At 50.7% G+C, this 16,126-nt stretch overlaps 1 protein-coding gene across 1 annotated transcript in view; it reads right to left on the reverse strand.

Moving 5' to 3' along the window:
* The window catches only part of KCNQ3 (potassium voltage-gated channel subfamily Q member 3), a 293,437-nt gene that overhangs the window by 49,256 nt on the left and 228,055 nt on the right, over positions 1-16,126 (reverse strand). Inside the window, exons 2-4 of the mRNA XM_060128526.1 lie at positions 6,492-6,582; positions 4,762-4,888; positions 639-811 (exon numbers count right to left, since the gene is read on the reverse strand). Coding sequence (XP_059984509.1) covers positions 639-811; positions 4,762-4,888; positions 6,492-6,582 — 391 coding nt within the window. The remainder of the gene's footprint in view (positions 1-638; positions 812-4,761; positions 4,889-6,491; positions 6,583-16,126) is intronic.

The following is a 16,126-nucleotide window of genomic DNA, read 5'->3' on the forward strand; positions in this document are numbered from 1 at the left end:
GGGGTAAGAACAGTGCCTGACCCCGGGGGCGAGCTAATCTGTATCAAACACTAAATTCTAGGCACCTGTGCTTCTGGCTACGTAATAACAATAGCAACTGAACCACATCAATGAACTGGGTGTATTCTAAGAGCTTTTCACCCTGAGGTGAACGCATTATCATTTCCATTTTATAAACGGCAGGAGAGAAGGCCCAGAGGGGTTACAGGAAATCTCCAAAGTCCCATCAATAGAGTCTGGATTCAAACCAGTCTGCCGGATTCCAGAACCCTTCCCTCCCATCCCATGCTGGTTTGCATTGGCTCATTTCATCCTCTCCACAATCCGGAGGTACAGGCATTATCATCCCTGCTTTAGGAATGAGGGAAAACTGAGGTCAAAGGGGGTTGAGTGACTTGGCCAAAGTTGTTTGCATTTGGTGCGGCTGAGACCTGAGCCCGGGTCTACCTGCATCTGCTGGCTGCGGCACACCTGTGTGTGCTTCTCCTTCCTGCTGCTGCTTCTCCCCCCATCTTCACTGTCATCATCAGTGGGCAGGACAACCACCCTCTGGGGATGCTGTCAGGGAGGAGATGCCACGGATGGGCCTAGGTGGGCAGGAAGCCAGCGCGGTCTGGCCTCTTCGCAGCGACACTTACTTTGCTGTGGGCGCAGATGGCCGAGCCCAGGAGCTTCCAGGTGCCGCCCCTCCGGTCCATGCGAAGCATCCGCAGTATCTGCAGGAAGCGCAGGCTCCGCAGGGACGTGGCCAGGACATTGCCCTGGTTTCCCACGGCAACCACCGGCACAGAGGCAATCAGCACGAAGATGTCTGGAGAGAGGACGGAGGGTGGCAGGGGAGGGGGAAAAGAGGTCAGGCCGAGGCACGGGAGCCGCCACAGGCAGTCGGCGGCAGACGAACACAAGCTAAACGCTGCTGCGTTAAATCGTGACGTGGACCGCACGTGATTCGCGTTCTCCTGTGACAGGTGAGGAGACAGGAGCTCTGAGCGTGAATGCCCTCCTAGGGCCACGCGGCCGGATGTGGCCGACCTGGGACTGGATGCAGGAGGCCTGCTGGACTCCAACGCTCACTCTAAATCCTAGGGAAGCTCCAAGGCCCTCCGGGGGTGGCACTCGGGGGCCCCTCTCCAGCCGAGAAGGGATCTGGGCTGCCCAGGTGGTGGAGATGAAGCCTGAAGCTCAGATGCTGCTTTACTGTGGGTTTTCCCTGCAAACAGCCCCTGAGCCAGGGACGAAGCTGTGGCTGATTTAATGAGAAATGATCTCAGGAAGCAGAAGTGAGGGGAGAGGGGGGCGGGGAAAAGGCCAGTGCGAGGGACGTTGTCAAGGCTGCTGCTGGAGCCTCTGAGCTGTAGGCAGAACACCTCCCACCACTGTCCCTCTGAAAGATGGGAGCTGGGCCATCTGTCCGCCAGATCCTGTTCCCTGCTGGCTGAGGGGGTCGCAACGTCCCCACACTCACCAGCTCCACTGCCTGTGACCTCCCTCAGCTTCAGAGAAGGCCCTGGGGTAGACTGTGGGAAAACATGGGGCCCAGCCCAGAAGTGGGATGCTGTTGTCAGGAGGTGACCCAGAAACGTCTACCAGAGCTGTGACTGGTGGAAGCAGAGGCCGAGGGGATGAGGCACTTCTGAAAGGGCCAAGCTGGCTCCTGAAGTTAAATGGCTGAGGATGGAAGAAAGAGGGCCTGGTCTCTTTCTTATTCCTTTCAATGCCCTCCCCTCAGCTCCCGGATCTGTTATCCCCCCACTGTAGTGCAGGGGGCTAAGCAAGTAAAAAGGATCCCATGATCAAGTAAATCTGAAAAAAATTCAATTAAACAGGTTTTGCTACTGCAGGACTTCTCAGAGCCTTTAATATGCTAATAGGCCCTGTGGCTCTCAATTTTACCAATGAAGTCCAGCCTTTCTCCGAAGATTTTGACCTGTCTGAACTGTTTTTGTTTGTTTGTTTTGCAAGAGCATCAGGATTCCAGGGAACACATTGTAGGAATGTTTATCCACTGGGCAAAGTCCAAACTTCCGAAAACCCTCTGTGATCCAGCCCCTGGGAACCTTCTAGAAGCATGTGTGGTTTGCTGAGCCCCCAGTGTCCTCTCACACCTCTACACCTTTGTTTGTGCTGCCGCCCAGCTTGGATTAGGCTCCTTGATCTACACCAGGCACGTCTGCCAAAAAAGCTGGCACTCCTTCCACCATGTCAAGTATCTCCCGGGTGCGCCTACGCCTTGGGAAAAAGTAGTGCTCAGACACCTGGATACCAATAGGTCTATATCCTTGGCCAGGCTTCTCAGTCTATCTGTGCAAAGATACCCGTTTATCACGTTTGTAAAAGAGAAAACAAAACCTAGGTGCAGGGTAAATGTGACTCAAGTCTACGACACTCTGACAGGACAGCAAATTCTGGCCCAGAGGGACCCATCCACGCCGAGAATGGCAGGGTCTGAGGCTGCTTCGAGCAAGGAGGCCATGATGTGTGCGGACGTGATGACCAGCCTCTTGTCAGACACACAGAGAAAAGCAACATTTCCCACAGGGGCCACGTTACGGGAGAAGTTGAGAGGAGTAGAACAGAAGATGCAGCGACATCAGGAAAGAGGCCAGCAAGGATGGTGGAGGCTGAGGCCCAGCCTTGTCTCTCCAGGAAGGCGGGCAGGGGAACGTGATCTGGAGCTCCGGTACCATCCTGGAATAGTGGAGACAGCTCCACGGGGAACGCCCCTGTTCCGGAGGGGCCCGGGCTCCACATGCTATGACATCCTCTAACTTGGCAGGAACCTCTGAATTTGGGCACCGTCGATCACAAAGTCATCTCCCCCACCTCTGCCAACACACACACACACACACACACACACACACACACACACACACACACACACACACACTGGATAGGTCACCCCAAAAAGAAGTCAGCTTAAGCCTTAAAAGAAAGACAGGAAAGAGGAAGGGGAAGGAAAGTTGGGGGCTGCCAACTTTCTTTCAAACTGTTCTTTCAAATTCATATTGAGTCCTAACCCCCTGTGTAATGGTATTGGGAGGTGGGGCCTTTGGGAGGTGATTAGGTCATGAGGGTGGATCCCCCATGCATGGCATTAGTACCCTTATGAAAGAGACCCCAGCGTGCTCCCTCGCGCCTTCCATCATGTGAGGACACAGCAAGAAGACGGCTGTCTAGGAACTGGACTCTCACCAGAACCCGGCCATGCTGCCACCCCAATCTCAGATGTCCAGCCTCCAGAACTGTGAGAAATAAATTTCTGTTGTTTATAAGCTACGCTGTCTGTGGTGTACTGTTATAGCAGCTGTAAAGGACTCAGACACGGTCGATAGACATGGAAAGAGGACAAAGGAAGAGAGAAAAAAAATCAGTAACTACCAAGTGCTCCAAAATTGCACGTGTGCACGTGTGCGTACACACACCCACCCTCCTTGCACTCAAAATTCTAAGCAATAAACAAAACCCTCAGATTTCCAACCTCAGCAGCAAATGGGAAGAAGGAAGAGAGGCTTCAGCCGACAGTGAGGCTGGTACCTGTCCTTTGTGTGAGGCAACCTGCAAAGGCGGCAACACAGCCCCAGGAGGCATGGAGAGAACTTGGCGCCTAGGACAGGAGAGGGGTCCAGCTCTTCCTCCCTGGCTGGGTCATTCGTACCCACAGGGCTGTGTCCAGTCCCGGCAGGTCACTTTTTAAAAGGGGAGTGAGGAATAAGCAGCAGCTCAGAGGAGAGGGTCTATGATGCTAAGAAAATGGGCTATAAGATGGGGTTGAAGCCGCTAAGCACATCCCTCCCAATGAAAGGAGACTGCTGGAGGGGAGGGGAGGAATAGGATGGCTGAACTCGAATATCTGAAGAGAGTCAGAGGAGTTAAGATGGAATGAATACCCTCGAGAGGTGGTGAGCGCCCCGTGACTGGAGGTATGCAAGTAGAGTCTGGGGGACCACTTAAAGGCTGCTGCAAAGGGGGCTGGAGCATCAGACAGGAGGGCATCTTCAACCAAACGCTTTTGAAGGTCCCTTCCAGCCCTGACATTCTATGATCCTCTGACTTTAACCATCCCTAGGAAGTCGAAGCTCCAAGACTCCTAACCATCACTGCAGGTAGATTTCGTCCTGTCACTGTATGACTTTAGTAGGACCTTCAGACGGGAACATGGTGGGGTGCACCAATAGGTGTGTGTGAGAGCTTCCACCTTCTTTGCTATCAAAATGCCTACACCTGGATGGAGGGGTTTCCATGACACCTCCCCAAAGCAAGGTGGGTCAGGACACAGCATTATGGTGGCAAGGGGGGTCACAGGTGCTAGATTCTTCCAGACTGGGTGTTAGGATGGAAGAATTACCTCTGCGGCCCTACAGAGGTCATTCTCAACCAGTAATGGTGTCACGCCTCCCATCCCCACCGGGGCCAGTCGAACTGCACGGGCAGTTTGGCTGTCACGGTGACTGGGGTGCTACTACTCCAGGGACGGGGGTTGCCCCACATCCTGCAATGAGCTGTGGCTCCTTCACGACCCAAATGCCAAGAGTGTCTCCCACCCGCATTAAGAATTCCTGCCCTGTGGACTCATTATAAAGAGAAGCCACGGGGGCAGGAATTCCACCTGCTGGAGGATTGAAGGGAGGGTCAGAGGCGGGGCGGGCCCCCACGATGCCGCATGGTTTCCCAGAAGAACAGCGTCTGCTTAAAATTGCCTCAGAGAAATAATGCACCAAAAGAAGGGGATGAGGCACCCCCGGGCTCGGGGTCAGGGCTTACCCAACATGCACAAGGGCTTCCTGGCAAACTTCAGTCGTCCCCGCCAGCCTTTGTATCGGCAGCAACACCCAGCAGCCCAGATCCTCAAAGCAAACTCGGCTCCGAAGATGAAAATAGCAAATGTTTCCTGCGTTGAAGCACATGTGGAGAGACACATTAACCGGGACCCGGTTGTCCAGAACTAGCGATTTCTGTCCGTAAGTTCTGAAGAGCTGGATTTCTGTTGTTGCTGGTTTGGTGGTAGAGGGGGTAGGACAGGCTGATCACCTCCATTCAGTTTGGGGCAGTTCCTGTCTTCACTCTGATGTGCTAACTGTCTCTAACATTAAGCCTTTTTTCTATGTTTTTGTTCTAATGGATCATTTTTTAAAAATCCCTTTAATGTACTAAAAGCCCCCAAGAAGTTCAGTTGGGTTGGAAGGAGAGGAATCAATGATATTGCCCAGCCGGTGTCTGGTCCCTGGTATTGCTAATCGTGGCCAATGGTTACTGAGCACAGCTCCTGGGCCAGGCACCTCCGGAAGTATTTTATAATATGACCCTCATCTTGTATTTTGAAAAACCCAGGCTGGGCAAGGAGTGGCTGAACAAATGTCTCAAGGCCAAAAGTGGCAAAGAAGGAATCCCAGGCAGGTGATCAGGCTCTGAGCCCGTCAGGACCATGCTATGGTGTCTCCCGGGACAGCGGGTTTGCATCTTCCCTGCTGAGCCTCCTTTGTGGGTCAGATGGAGATACCTTCGCCCCCACTGCTTGGTGACCTCCTTGGGGCCCTTGGGGAGCTGCAGCAATCCTCGAAACTTAGTTCCTGGAACTGGATGGCTTCCCAGGAGTCATCTGCTCAGGTCTTAGCTTCAGATCTGCCCTGTAGACTGTCAACACCTGCCCTTGGAAGGAACCTGCTGATGCCGGCACCACGGACACGTGGTTAGCTCAGTGGCAGGCAAAGGTTCTGCTATTTCGTAAACCCTGATTGGGGGCTGGCATCCCTTCCCTGTGCAGAGGGTGGGGCCTCACCCTAGAGAGGTGGGTTGATCCTAATCCAGGAAGGAGTGGTCATTCAAAAGGCCAGCTGGAGAAGGATCCAGCCCTTCCCGGGAGCCTCCTCCCGGCCGGGTGTGGAGGCCGCACCAGCCTGTCGGCCCCTCACCGCACACTGCTACATCTTTTAGGTGAGGGTGGGCGGAGACTGAGTCGGGGTGTTAGGTAACTTGCCCGAGAATTCTAACTGCACGCTCTCTCTGCCGCACCACGGGATACAGACTGGAGAGTAAAAACAGGCAGAGGCCCAGAAGGGAGGTCCTGGAGTGCTCATGCAGAAATGGGATTTGTTGCTTGGCCTTGAAGGAAGAGATCCTCAGGGTTTAGGGAGGAAAAGCAGAGAAAGGGTTGGGACGAAACATGCCTTTGTGTTACAGTCAGAGGGTTGGGAAGCTGTATTTTATCATTTAACCAGTGGATATTGGTGTTTGTGTTGACCTTGTTTATGTCCCCTTATCTCTAACCTGGAATAACACAGGCCAGCCATTCCCTGCTCCACCTGTGCCCCCAGCAGACCTCAGCAACTGATCCACCAATGCTTTCTCCTGGGCCTGGACTTGGCCAGAGACTCCAGGAAGCCAAAACCGGTTGGGCAGAACTGCACCCAAGGGCCTCCTTGTCTTCATCGTTGGCGGTCCCACCAGAGCATCTACCCCCGCAGCACAGCACCACGGGGCAGGCGCCTTCTCACCAGCAGCAGCAGCCAGTCTCCCGAAACAGTCTCGTACTCCCTGAAGGTGGTCAGGACGGCCAGAATCAAGCACCCAAGGACAATCAGGAACCTAGAGGGGAAGGAAGAAGGAAACTAAGGAACGTCTAGTCTTGGATTGCGCCGAGGCAAGACTGCGAAGGTGTCAGACGGGATGAAGCTACAGCATCCGTTCGACATAGGTGTGTGCTTTATCTGTTACCCCATTTAACCTCATAACACACCTGAAAGGCAGGTAGGAATTAGTGCTCCAGTTAAAGAAAACAGGGCTGAGAGAGGTGAAGCAATGTGCATAACTTTTACTTTACCAGCTAGTTAGTGGAAACAGTGAGAATTTGAATCAGATCATCGGGTCCCAGCCCTGGAGGGCTGCAGATGCCTTGAAACACCAAAGTTACCGCAAGCTTTGGTAAATCAACGGGAATATGAATATGTTAATCATGTGTCCTGCACATATAGGTCTATGTTTTTCAAATATATGAAAACATTCTTAGAATAAAGACAAATTCATCCAACGATTGATAAATTCGGTGATGGCGTCTGTCACCATATCTTCATATTATTATTATTTTTTTGACAGTCAATGGTTACTAAAGGAAACAACCTCTTTCAATTGGGGGCCTTTAGAATCGATTTTGAAATTACCAAGTGTGCTTCCTGCTAGAGAGAACAGAAGCCACCGCGATGCACAGTGTTGCTCATTGAAAAGTCACTGCGAGCTCATCTGGTTCATGGCCCCGCCTCAGGCAGAAGCTAACTGCAAACAATCCTTTGAGATTATTATATTTATAAACTCCCTGTGTGTGAGGGGGGTGATGATGGCGGTGGAGGGACAGTGTGTGTGTGTGCACGCTTCACTGTTTCAGCAAAGAAAAAGGGTTCTCCCTTGCTCCTGGTGGAGAGTCTTTGGTTCAATGGTCAGCACCAGGTTCCCTGGGTGTGTAAGAGGGAAATTACAAGACAGGGTCCATGCAGGAGGCTGGGTCACATACTCCAAGCTCTCCTGCTCTGTGTAATCTGGCTCTGTGCCCTGCTAGGTTCCAATCCATGCTTTTTTGGTTTGTGTAAGTGGGTACCCACTTGTACATTCATTCATCCATCCATCCATCCATCCAATATTTATATGGCAGGCACTGGGGGACACAGAGCTGAAATTCAATGATGAATAAGCTGGACCCGTCCTCCTGAGCTCAGAGTTCAGACAAACAGGAAGCGATCTCATGGTGTGACAGCAAGGGCCATGATGTAAGGACGCTTGGAAATGTCTGCTCCTGGCCCTGGATTGGACCAGAGTCCTGGCTCCGGCCCTTGGTGATCCTTCCTGATCACATTTTCTGATCAACAGTGCAGCTGATCTGCAGACCTGAATCCATGTTTCCAACCCTGCCTATGAACCCAAACAAGATTTTCAACTCCCTCCTGTGTTTGGCCATTTTATTTAAATTCATGCCTCCTGATCCATAGCTGGAATCTGCCTTCTCTTCATCCCAAATCTTCTCAGGTGATGATGACGATGACGATGATGACAGTGACAACTGTAACAACGTCAACACCCCCCACCACTCTTTAGTGAGCAGTTGCTACATCTATCAGCTCATTTATCCTCACAACCGCCTCCCAAGGTAGATACGATCATTCCCATTTTAGCAATGAAGAAATTCATCAGAAGGAATCATTACCGTCAGGACAACTGTGTTGTCAGTAAAAAGACCATTCAGTTTGGAGTCCAAAGATATGGACTAGAAAGAGGCTCTGGCATGTGATCTTGAGAAGCTCACTGATTCTGGGAACCCCAATGATCATGTCCATAGAACGAGAATAACGAACCTGCCTAGAGATCACAGTTATTGTGAGGACCACAGGAGATAACGGATGGAGAGTCGTTCGGTCCACTGTTTAAGATCAAGCAAATGATGCCTGGTGCCTGCCCAGACACACACGCATCCCTGGCCGGACAGGCTCTGGGAAACGTGCTCTTAGACGATTCTACAAATCCACACTCTTGTTCTCTCAAGACTTGACTTTATTCATTCAAGGGCTCTGGAGATAAGATCTAGATTAGAATCCTCTCCCTCCTCTCATGCTGTGTCATCTTAGGCAAGTTACACAACCTCTCTGCATCATGATTTTCTCATATGTAAAATGGATCCAATAAAAGTGCTGTGCTGTCAATTTTTCAATGATATAATCTGTGTCATGGGCTTAGAAGAATGCCTGACAGATACTTAGCCTTCATTAAATGTTAGCTACTATTTTATTGTGATTTAATATCAATGCCTCTTCTGTCCTAGGCAGAGAGATGGCTTTAAGGGTACAAACATGAATAAGACCTAGCCATCATTTCTCCTAGTCCAGTGGGGGAAACAGAGCACAAATAATCGCACGAGAGTGTGGTTGAGGTTATGATCTGAGTGTCCACCACATGCTTTGGGAGCACAACACTGGAAGCATGCCAGAGGCTGTGGCCAAAGGGTTGGAAAGATATGTGAGGCTTAGCTAGGGTTGACCATATGTTTCGGTTTATCCAGGACATTGCCCATTTTATGTGTTGACCTGGAGTATGGACCCTTCAGCACTGTGGACACAAAACTCCATTCAATCTTCTCCGTTAGCAAGGGGTGTGAGCCTTCTATGACCTGGCTTTGCCTTCCTCACAGCCTCATCTCTTCTTGCTCTCCCACACCCAGGTGGGCCGTTCTGAATCACAGCACTTCCTCAGATTCTCTTACCCTACCGGTGTCTGTCTCGACTCTCCCCTTCCCTGCCCGCTCCCCACACACGCCCCTTCGTCTTCCTGCTGATACCTTGACGGTGCCGGTCATGGCTTTGCCTCCAGAGCCTCCCAGCTGCTGCCTGTAGGCTTCCTCATGTGATCCCTCCCTTAGGATCACAGAGCACCCTAAGGCATTTCTATTCCAGTACTGATCCTAACGCATTATCATTTTGTAATCGTTTGTGCACTGTGTCATAAATAAAGCACTCTATCTTAACACCCAACTTGAGAATTCATCCTAGGGCAGGAACTGCCTTTGCCTAGTGAAACATTTTACTGATCCAGTTGAGGTGGAAGTTGCAACCCTAAAGGCACAAGACTGCCAAACCTCTCAGTAAGAAAAAGTAGCCAGAAATTGGAGACGGCGGGGTGGGGGTGGGGGGGTTGGTCTTGAGGGCCGGGAATGACAAAGAGGAGAGGATATGGCCACATGCTGAAAGGGTGTTAGGTACAAGACTGGCTAAAATTACAAGATCGTGGTCCTGCAAAGACAATCACCAACCATGGCCTTATGGAGTGGTTTTGTCTTTACCGGGCATTGAACATGGGGCTAGAGCCTGTGGCCTGGGTAGGGATATGTGTGGGGAGAAGGGAAAGCTTGATGTCCCACAGCTAAACTAATTCAGGAGGAACGAGAGTCCTTAGGCAGATTCTGGGACTCAACCCACAGTCCTGTACTTGAAGTGTATGTGAATCTTGAGAAGAGTCTACGAGGTGTGTGCATGGTGACCATGCCATAAAGTGACCCCAAACGAGCCATGCGCTTGTATAATCCTCATACTTGAGTGCAGGCTGAGCCTTCGACTTGGTTCTAACAAGAGATTGTGGCGGAGGTGATGGGATGTCATTCCCTTGATTAGGTTTCATTATATGGCAAAGGCAATGGGATAGACGCGTCTGTGATTATGTTACTTTAGATAAGACTCCATCTTAGCTGAATGGAGCAAGAATCACCTGCTGGCCTTGAAGTGAGCTGCCATGTCGGGAAGGGTCTGTGAGGGTCACAAGGCCAGAAACTGTGGTGGCTTCTAGACCTGAAAGCAGCCCTGCGTGAAACCTGACAACCAGCATGAAAGTGGGACTTCAGTCCTACAACCACAAGGACCAACAGTCAGGTGAGTCTGGAGGACTCCCAAGCTCCAGAAAGGAGCACAGCCCAGCCCACCCCTTGACTGCTGCTTTGTGAGACCCCAAGAGGAGGGCCCAGTTAAGACATGCCCAGGCTCCTAACCCATGGAAACTGTGAGACGGTTCACATGTGTTGCTATAAGCCACTAAGTTAGTGGCAATCTGTTAGGCAGCAACAGAAAGCTAAGAGTGTGGATGGGAATCTGTACCAAGTGCATCCAGTTTTTATAGAGCCTCACCTCACCCCCTCATTCTTCAGATGATGTCTGGGCTGCACTTGTGTGTTTGGTCTGTGAGGCTCCACTCCTTGAGGGTGGTCTATCTTGTTCCTCTCTGTATCCCAGTGACTACCCCAAAGCCTGGCACTTAGGAAGAACCCATATGTGTTTAGAGAATGGATAAAAACAATTTCAGAGATGAGCAGTTGCCCTGTGGTTGGAATAGAAGGCAAGGGAAATAGGATGGGCCTGGAGGGGCAAGCCAGAGTAGGGTATGAACAGTTTTGTTGGCCAAGTGAGAGTTTGGACTTTATTCTGCAGAAGATCTATATCTACTACATCTGTAGGTATAGCCATATCCATATCTGTATCATCTTTATCTATTTCTATATCCACCTCCATGTCATCTATATCTGTATTTATAGCATCATCAGTATCCACACCCATATCACCTATGTCTAGAAAGACTGCTCTCTGACAGGACAGCAGTCAGGAAGCTGTTGTCATGGACTGACCTGCAGAGATGACAGGGGTTCCATGAGACAGAATCCTTCCGAAGTTTCAGCGGGACTTGCGACTACTGGGATGTGTAGGCTGGGCAGGAGGGGCATCTGGAGGCTCACGGGGGTTGGTGGGTGACAGGGTGGACCGTGTGGTGTTCACAGACTTCAAGAGTATGTGCCCCGGGGCCAGGACGACAGCAAAGATAAGCTACGCTGCGCACCTGCCGTTTGAGGTCCAAGTGGAAATATTCAGCAGGCTGGTCGAAATTCAAGTCTAAAGCTTAGGGGAGAGGTTGGGGCTAGAGACCTAAGTCCCTTTCAGCTCCAATTGTGATTTTAGAGCCAGGTGAGGGGATAACTCATCCTTAACCTGTCACCAAAACGCAGTGTCACTGTGGTTCCCATCTGCAGGGGGCATGCAGAACCGGGCTTCAGCCAGGAGAGGGCAGCAAACACCTGGCGGAACGTGGCACTTCCTGGCATCTCCAGGAATTAAAAGCACCGGCAACCTGGGGAATTTACTTGCTGGGATTTGAAAACAATGATTAATTTATAAAGCGAAAAGCAGCAGGGAAGCCCTCTTTCACCTGAGAAGGGGAAACACCTTTGGTCTCTTGCATAGTAAAGTTTATTCTTAAGATATGAACTTGATTTCAGACAGGAGGACCAAATGATCAGTCTCACAGATGGAAGCCAGATAGGTGTGGCTAGCCAGGGTCTTCCCTTCTCATCTTGTTTTGTCTCTCTCTCTCTCTCTCTCTCCCCCCCCCCCCAATTATTTGGTTACTTCCTCTGTCACTGTGGTTTCCTCCTCTGTAGCCCTGGCTGTTTCCCTCACTCCACTCCTCTCACTGCCCTCCCTCTCCTGATTTCTTTTCCTGTCCCCCCTGTTCCTCACCTAGCACTTCTCCCCCCGGCCCCCCTCCTGGGACTTGCTGAAGTCTTGGGGAGAGTCAACAGCTGTCCCTCTGTCTGCAGGGTCCTGGCTGTCTTTGCCAATGAGGCCAGTTAAGGTCAAGTGTCTTGACATACCCTTAAGCCAGACACCATCTCCTACCCACCTCTTCTCACCCGAGCTGAGCATCCCCTGACAGGAACAAAGCCGGACCTGCTGGAAATATCCTCTCCCAGGCTTCGTTCAAAGTAAGCCCAAGAGGGTGAAAACTCCAGCATTGACTTGGTCGTTTTCTTAGCACATCATTTTCTCTTTTACCCCAGACAGCAGCAATGCCAGCCAGGGGCATTGTCACTGTTATATCTGTGCCCCCATTTTACAGATGAGGGACACAGCTTGCAGGCTCAGGCAGCGGGGTCACCAAAGGAAGGAAGGGGGGCAGCGCTGCTGGGACCGGACCCTGTGCTGAGAGCGGTCACGGGGACTTGGGTGAGACTCTGCAGGGAACGGGGCCAGGTTAGAGCCAGCCAGAGAGGGGGAGGGCTGAGGTCCACAGTTCAGCTTCCCCTCTCCTCTGGACTCCAGTTCGGGGGAGAAAAGCTCAATTCCATTTCCAGGTAGTTCCCTGAGACCGTGGCTGGTTCCTGGGTCCTGGTAGGCATCTTCCGAGTACCTGCAGCTCACCAAAGGTCCTAGACCGAGGGAGGAAGGTGGCGGCTGACCGCTGGACTCTCCTCCTTACACCCCCCATCCATGTGCCATGAAACGGGCACGTGTAGCATCACGCTCCCTAGCCAGGCGCAGAACTGACCCCTCTGATGGGGCAGGTGTGCTGAGGCCGCAGCTAGCCCACCTGTCCTGATCTTCGGCTGCCACCCTGATCCTTGCTCTCCAGCAGAAGCTACAGCCTTCAGACCACATCAGGATCCTACCGATCCCCCATGGAAATTCCCGGAGGTAAAGCGCCCACTGTGTGTCAGGGGCTTCCTTATTCCCTCCGAGTCAGCCCCAAGGCCTCCTAGAATCTCCGTGCCCAGCCCAAGCGATTCTGAAGAAGCTACACACACCTGAGTTCTACTTCTAGCTCTGTGGTGGACTCATTGTAGGCACCTGAAGAAGCTTTTTCCTGTTCCCAGGCCTCAGTGTACACATCTGTGAAATGAGTGGGTTACAAGATCCAAAAGGCCTGTGAGGGAAGTTGTTGTGGGTTCAGGCCTCCAGCCCACCCTGGCAGGAGGGCCTGGAAGAGCTTTCACAGAAGCACAGACTTGGGTTCAGGAGTTCAGATCTCAACTCTGTCACTTACCCCCTAGGAGACTGTTTCCTCATCTGTAAGTGGGAATGACCACAGCTCCTAATTCAGGGTTGTTGTGCATATGAGAAGCACACAAGGCCACGCTCGGAGGCTATGTGACACTGCGCCCGGCACAGCACGGAGGCCGATTCGTGTTAGCTACTGCAGGAGTGAATTTGAGCTTGGATGGGTCGGGCCTGTGGCTGAGTGTCATGTGGCTAATGGAACTTTTTGCCATCTCTTCAGACCTGAGATTGTTCTTTAGAACAGGGAAATCAACTAGAACTTGGAAGAAGCCCTGGCAGGAAGATGTCTGAGTGCCACCATGCCCTGCACCGTCTACACCAAGCCTGAGTCATCACTTGTCTATTTCTGCAGGGACCCTGGGTGTCAGCGTTCTCAGGTCCATCCAGCCCCCCCTAAAGGAGGCCACATTTATTTTGGGGAGGTGGGAGGGTTGGAGTCTTCTGCCTGCGGACAGGGTTAGCAGCCTTCCCCAGACCAAGCGGTTCTGTTCCATGCCTCTGAGCCCCTCATAGTATCACCAGCTGAAATATACAACAGTCCCATTAACAGTGCCACCAACATGCCCTCTCCAGTACCCTGGTTTTCATTTTACACTTCCTGATAAAGGGGATGCTGTCCTAGGGCTGGCAGGTCATATTCTTTTCCCCCTATAGGCTAGAGACAGGAGTCATGAGCTCTGTACTTCCGGCTCCAGCAGGACCCCTGGGCCATGCTGAGTGGCAGGCACAGTGCGAATCTGAACCAAGCCCGTGGAGAGAAACAGTCCATCTCTGGGTGTTTCCTTTTCTCCTCCCCAGAACAAGCCATATCTCTGAAACATCCTGAGATGTTAAAGTCAATCTGGCCCCCAATCCCCTCTCCCCATTCAATGGCATTCGTTTCGTCATCTGCAGTGTGCTTCCCATGTGTCAGGCACTGTGTTAGGGACTGGCGTATCTGCAAAGCCTTGTTATTGACAAAGCATTTTTAGTCAACATCCACAAGCATTCCAAGGTAGTGGTGCTACAAAGTGATGTAAGGTTATATTTTAAGCTTCTTCTTCATGGTGCAAGCATCCACCATGCTCCCCTGGTAACCAGTACCAAAAAGGAGAAGAGTAAAGATTTTGGAATCTAGTGTTAACAGTCAGATCTTAAGATGACCCCAGTGAATCTTGCCTCCTGCTATGCACACATGTGGTTAATTCCCTCTGCGGAAAGTTGGCTGGGACCTATGGCTAGTTTCTAACCAACAGAATACAGTAAAGGTGGCATGTCACTTCTGGAGTTAAGTTATAAAAGACTGTGACTGCCACCTTGCTAGTAGACTCTCTCTTGCTGGCTGTATTTTTGGGAGGGGGTGGTGCGCTGTGAAGCTTACGGGATCTCTGTTCTCGGGCCACGGCAGTGACAGTGCTGAATCCTAACCACTAGACCACCAGAAACTCCCTCTTTTGCTGGCTTTGATGAAGCAAGGTGTTCATACCTCCATCTTGGAGAGGCCCACGTGGGATGGAACTCAATGTGGCCTTCCGCCAGTGGCTAGCAAGGTACCAAGACCCTCAGTCCAAGAGCCTTCAAGGAACAAAATTCTTCCAATAGCTACAAAAGGGGGCCTGAAAAAGAGTCCTTCCCCAGTGGAGCCTTCAGATGAGACCCCAGCCCTGGCTGACACCTTCATCACAGGCTTTGTGAGAAACCCTGAGCAGGAGACCCAGGTAAGCCACGCCTGGATTCCTGACCCATAGCAACTGAGATGATAAACGTGTGTTATGTTAAGCTGCTAAGTTTTGTGGCAGCTTGTTATGCAGTAATAGATAACCAGTACTAGTTAACCAGGATCTGAATCTTGGCTCACCACCTAGAAACCAGATGACCTGGGGCAGGTTTATTTTTCTGAACCTCAGTTTCTCATCGACAACACAGGAGTGACAAATCAAGGGATCTTCCTTAACTTCTTCTTTATCCCAGTCTGCGTAGCTCAGAGATTGCACAGGGCAGCAAAAATCCTCATAACTAAAAACCACTTCTCTAATGAGGTCTCCACGCACACATCCTCGATGATTTAACAGCAGCCTATACCTTGGGCATCACGGCCTTGAACTTCAGTCTCTGCCTCCCTATCAGGTGCAGCGTCCAATAGTACAATGTGAACCATCTGCAAAGTGAAAAGGCAAAGCTTACAAAGGATGTAGGATTCCATGAAGTTGGTGGATATGATGATGGAGAGCTGTTCTAAATACACCAAAGCCATTAACAAGTGACAGTCGTACTGGAACAACGAAAGACAAGTCAACTGATACTTCAAAGTGGGAAAAATACCATACAATCCTTCCCCCAGAATGTTGAGAAAATAAAATGTGAAGTTATATTGTATTATCATCTAGTTTTTGCAAAGAAAATATAACCTCAAATTAACACTCAATTGAGTCCTTTTTCATCGTAAAAATTAGAGCATAGTTGCAATTATAACCTCAATTTTGCGAACTATGAGATACAATAAACATGTTTTTGTATTTTAATTATATTTTTGTGATTACGTACTAATGAGAAATTTCCTTCACTGTTTAGTATGAAGTTTGGTCCCCATTTTCAGCAGATTCCCTTTAAGTAGATATTCACTGATTCCTATTAACTGTGGAATAAGGGACCCTCTAAACCTACCTCATGGCATGGTCATGTGGACGAAAAGAGAACCACATATGTAAACTGCCTGGAATCCTGGTAATTACCAGGCATTCATCAGATGCCAGTTTCTTACCTCCTTCCTTCTCATCTTATGCTCACAGAGGAGAGTAAAA

The sequence above is a fragment of the Lagenorhynchus albirostris genome, chromosome 17 (assembly GCF_949774975.1).
Source record: "Lagenorhynchus albirostris chromosome 17, mLagAlb1.1, whole genome shotgun sequence".
NCBI lineage: Eukaryota > Metazoa > Chordata > Mammalia > Artiodactyla > Delphinidae > Lagenorhynchus > Lagenorhynchus albirostris.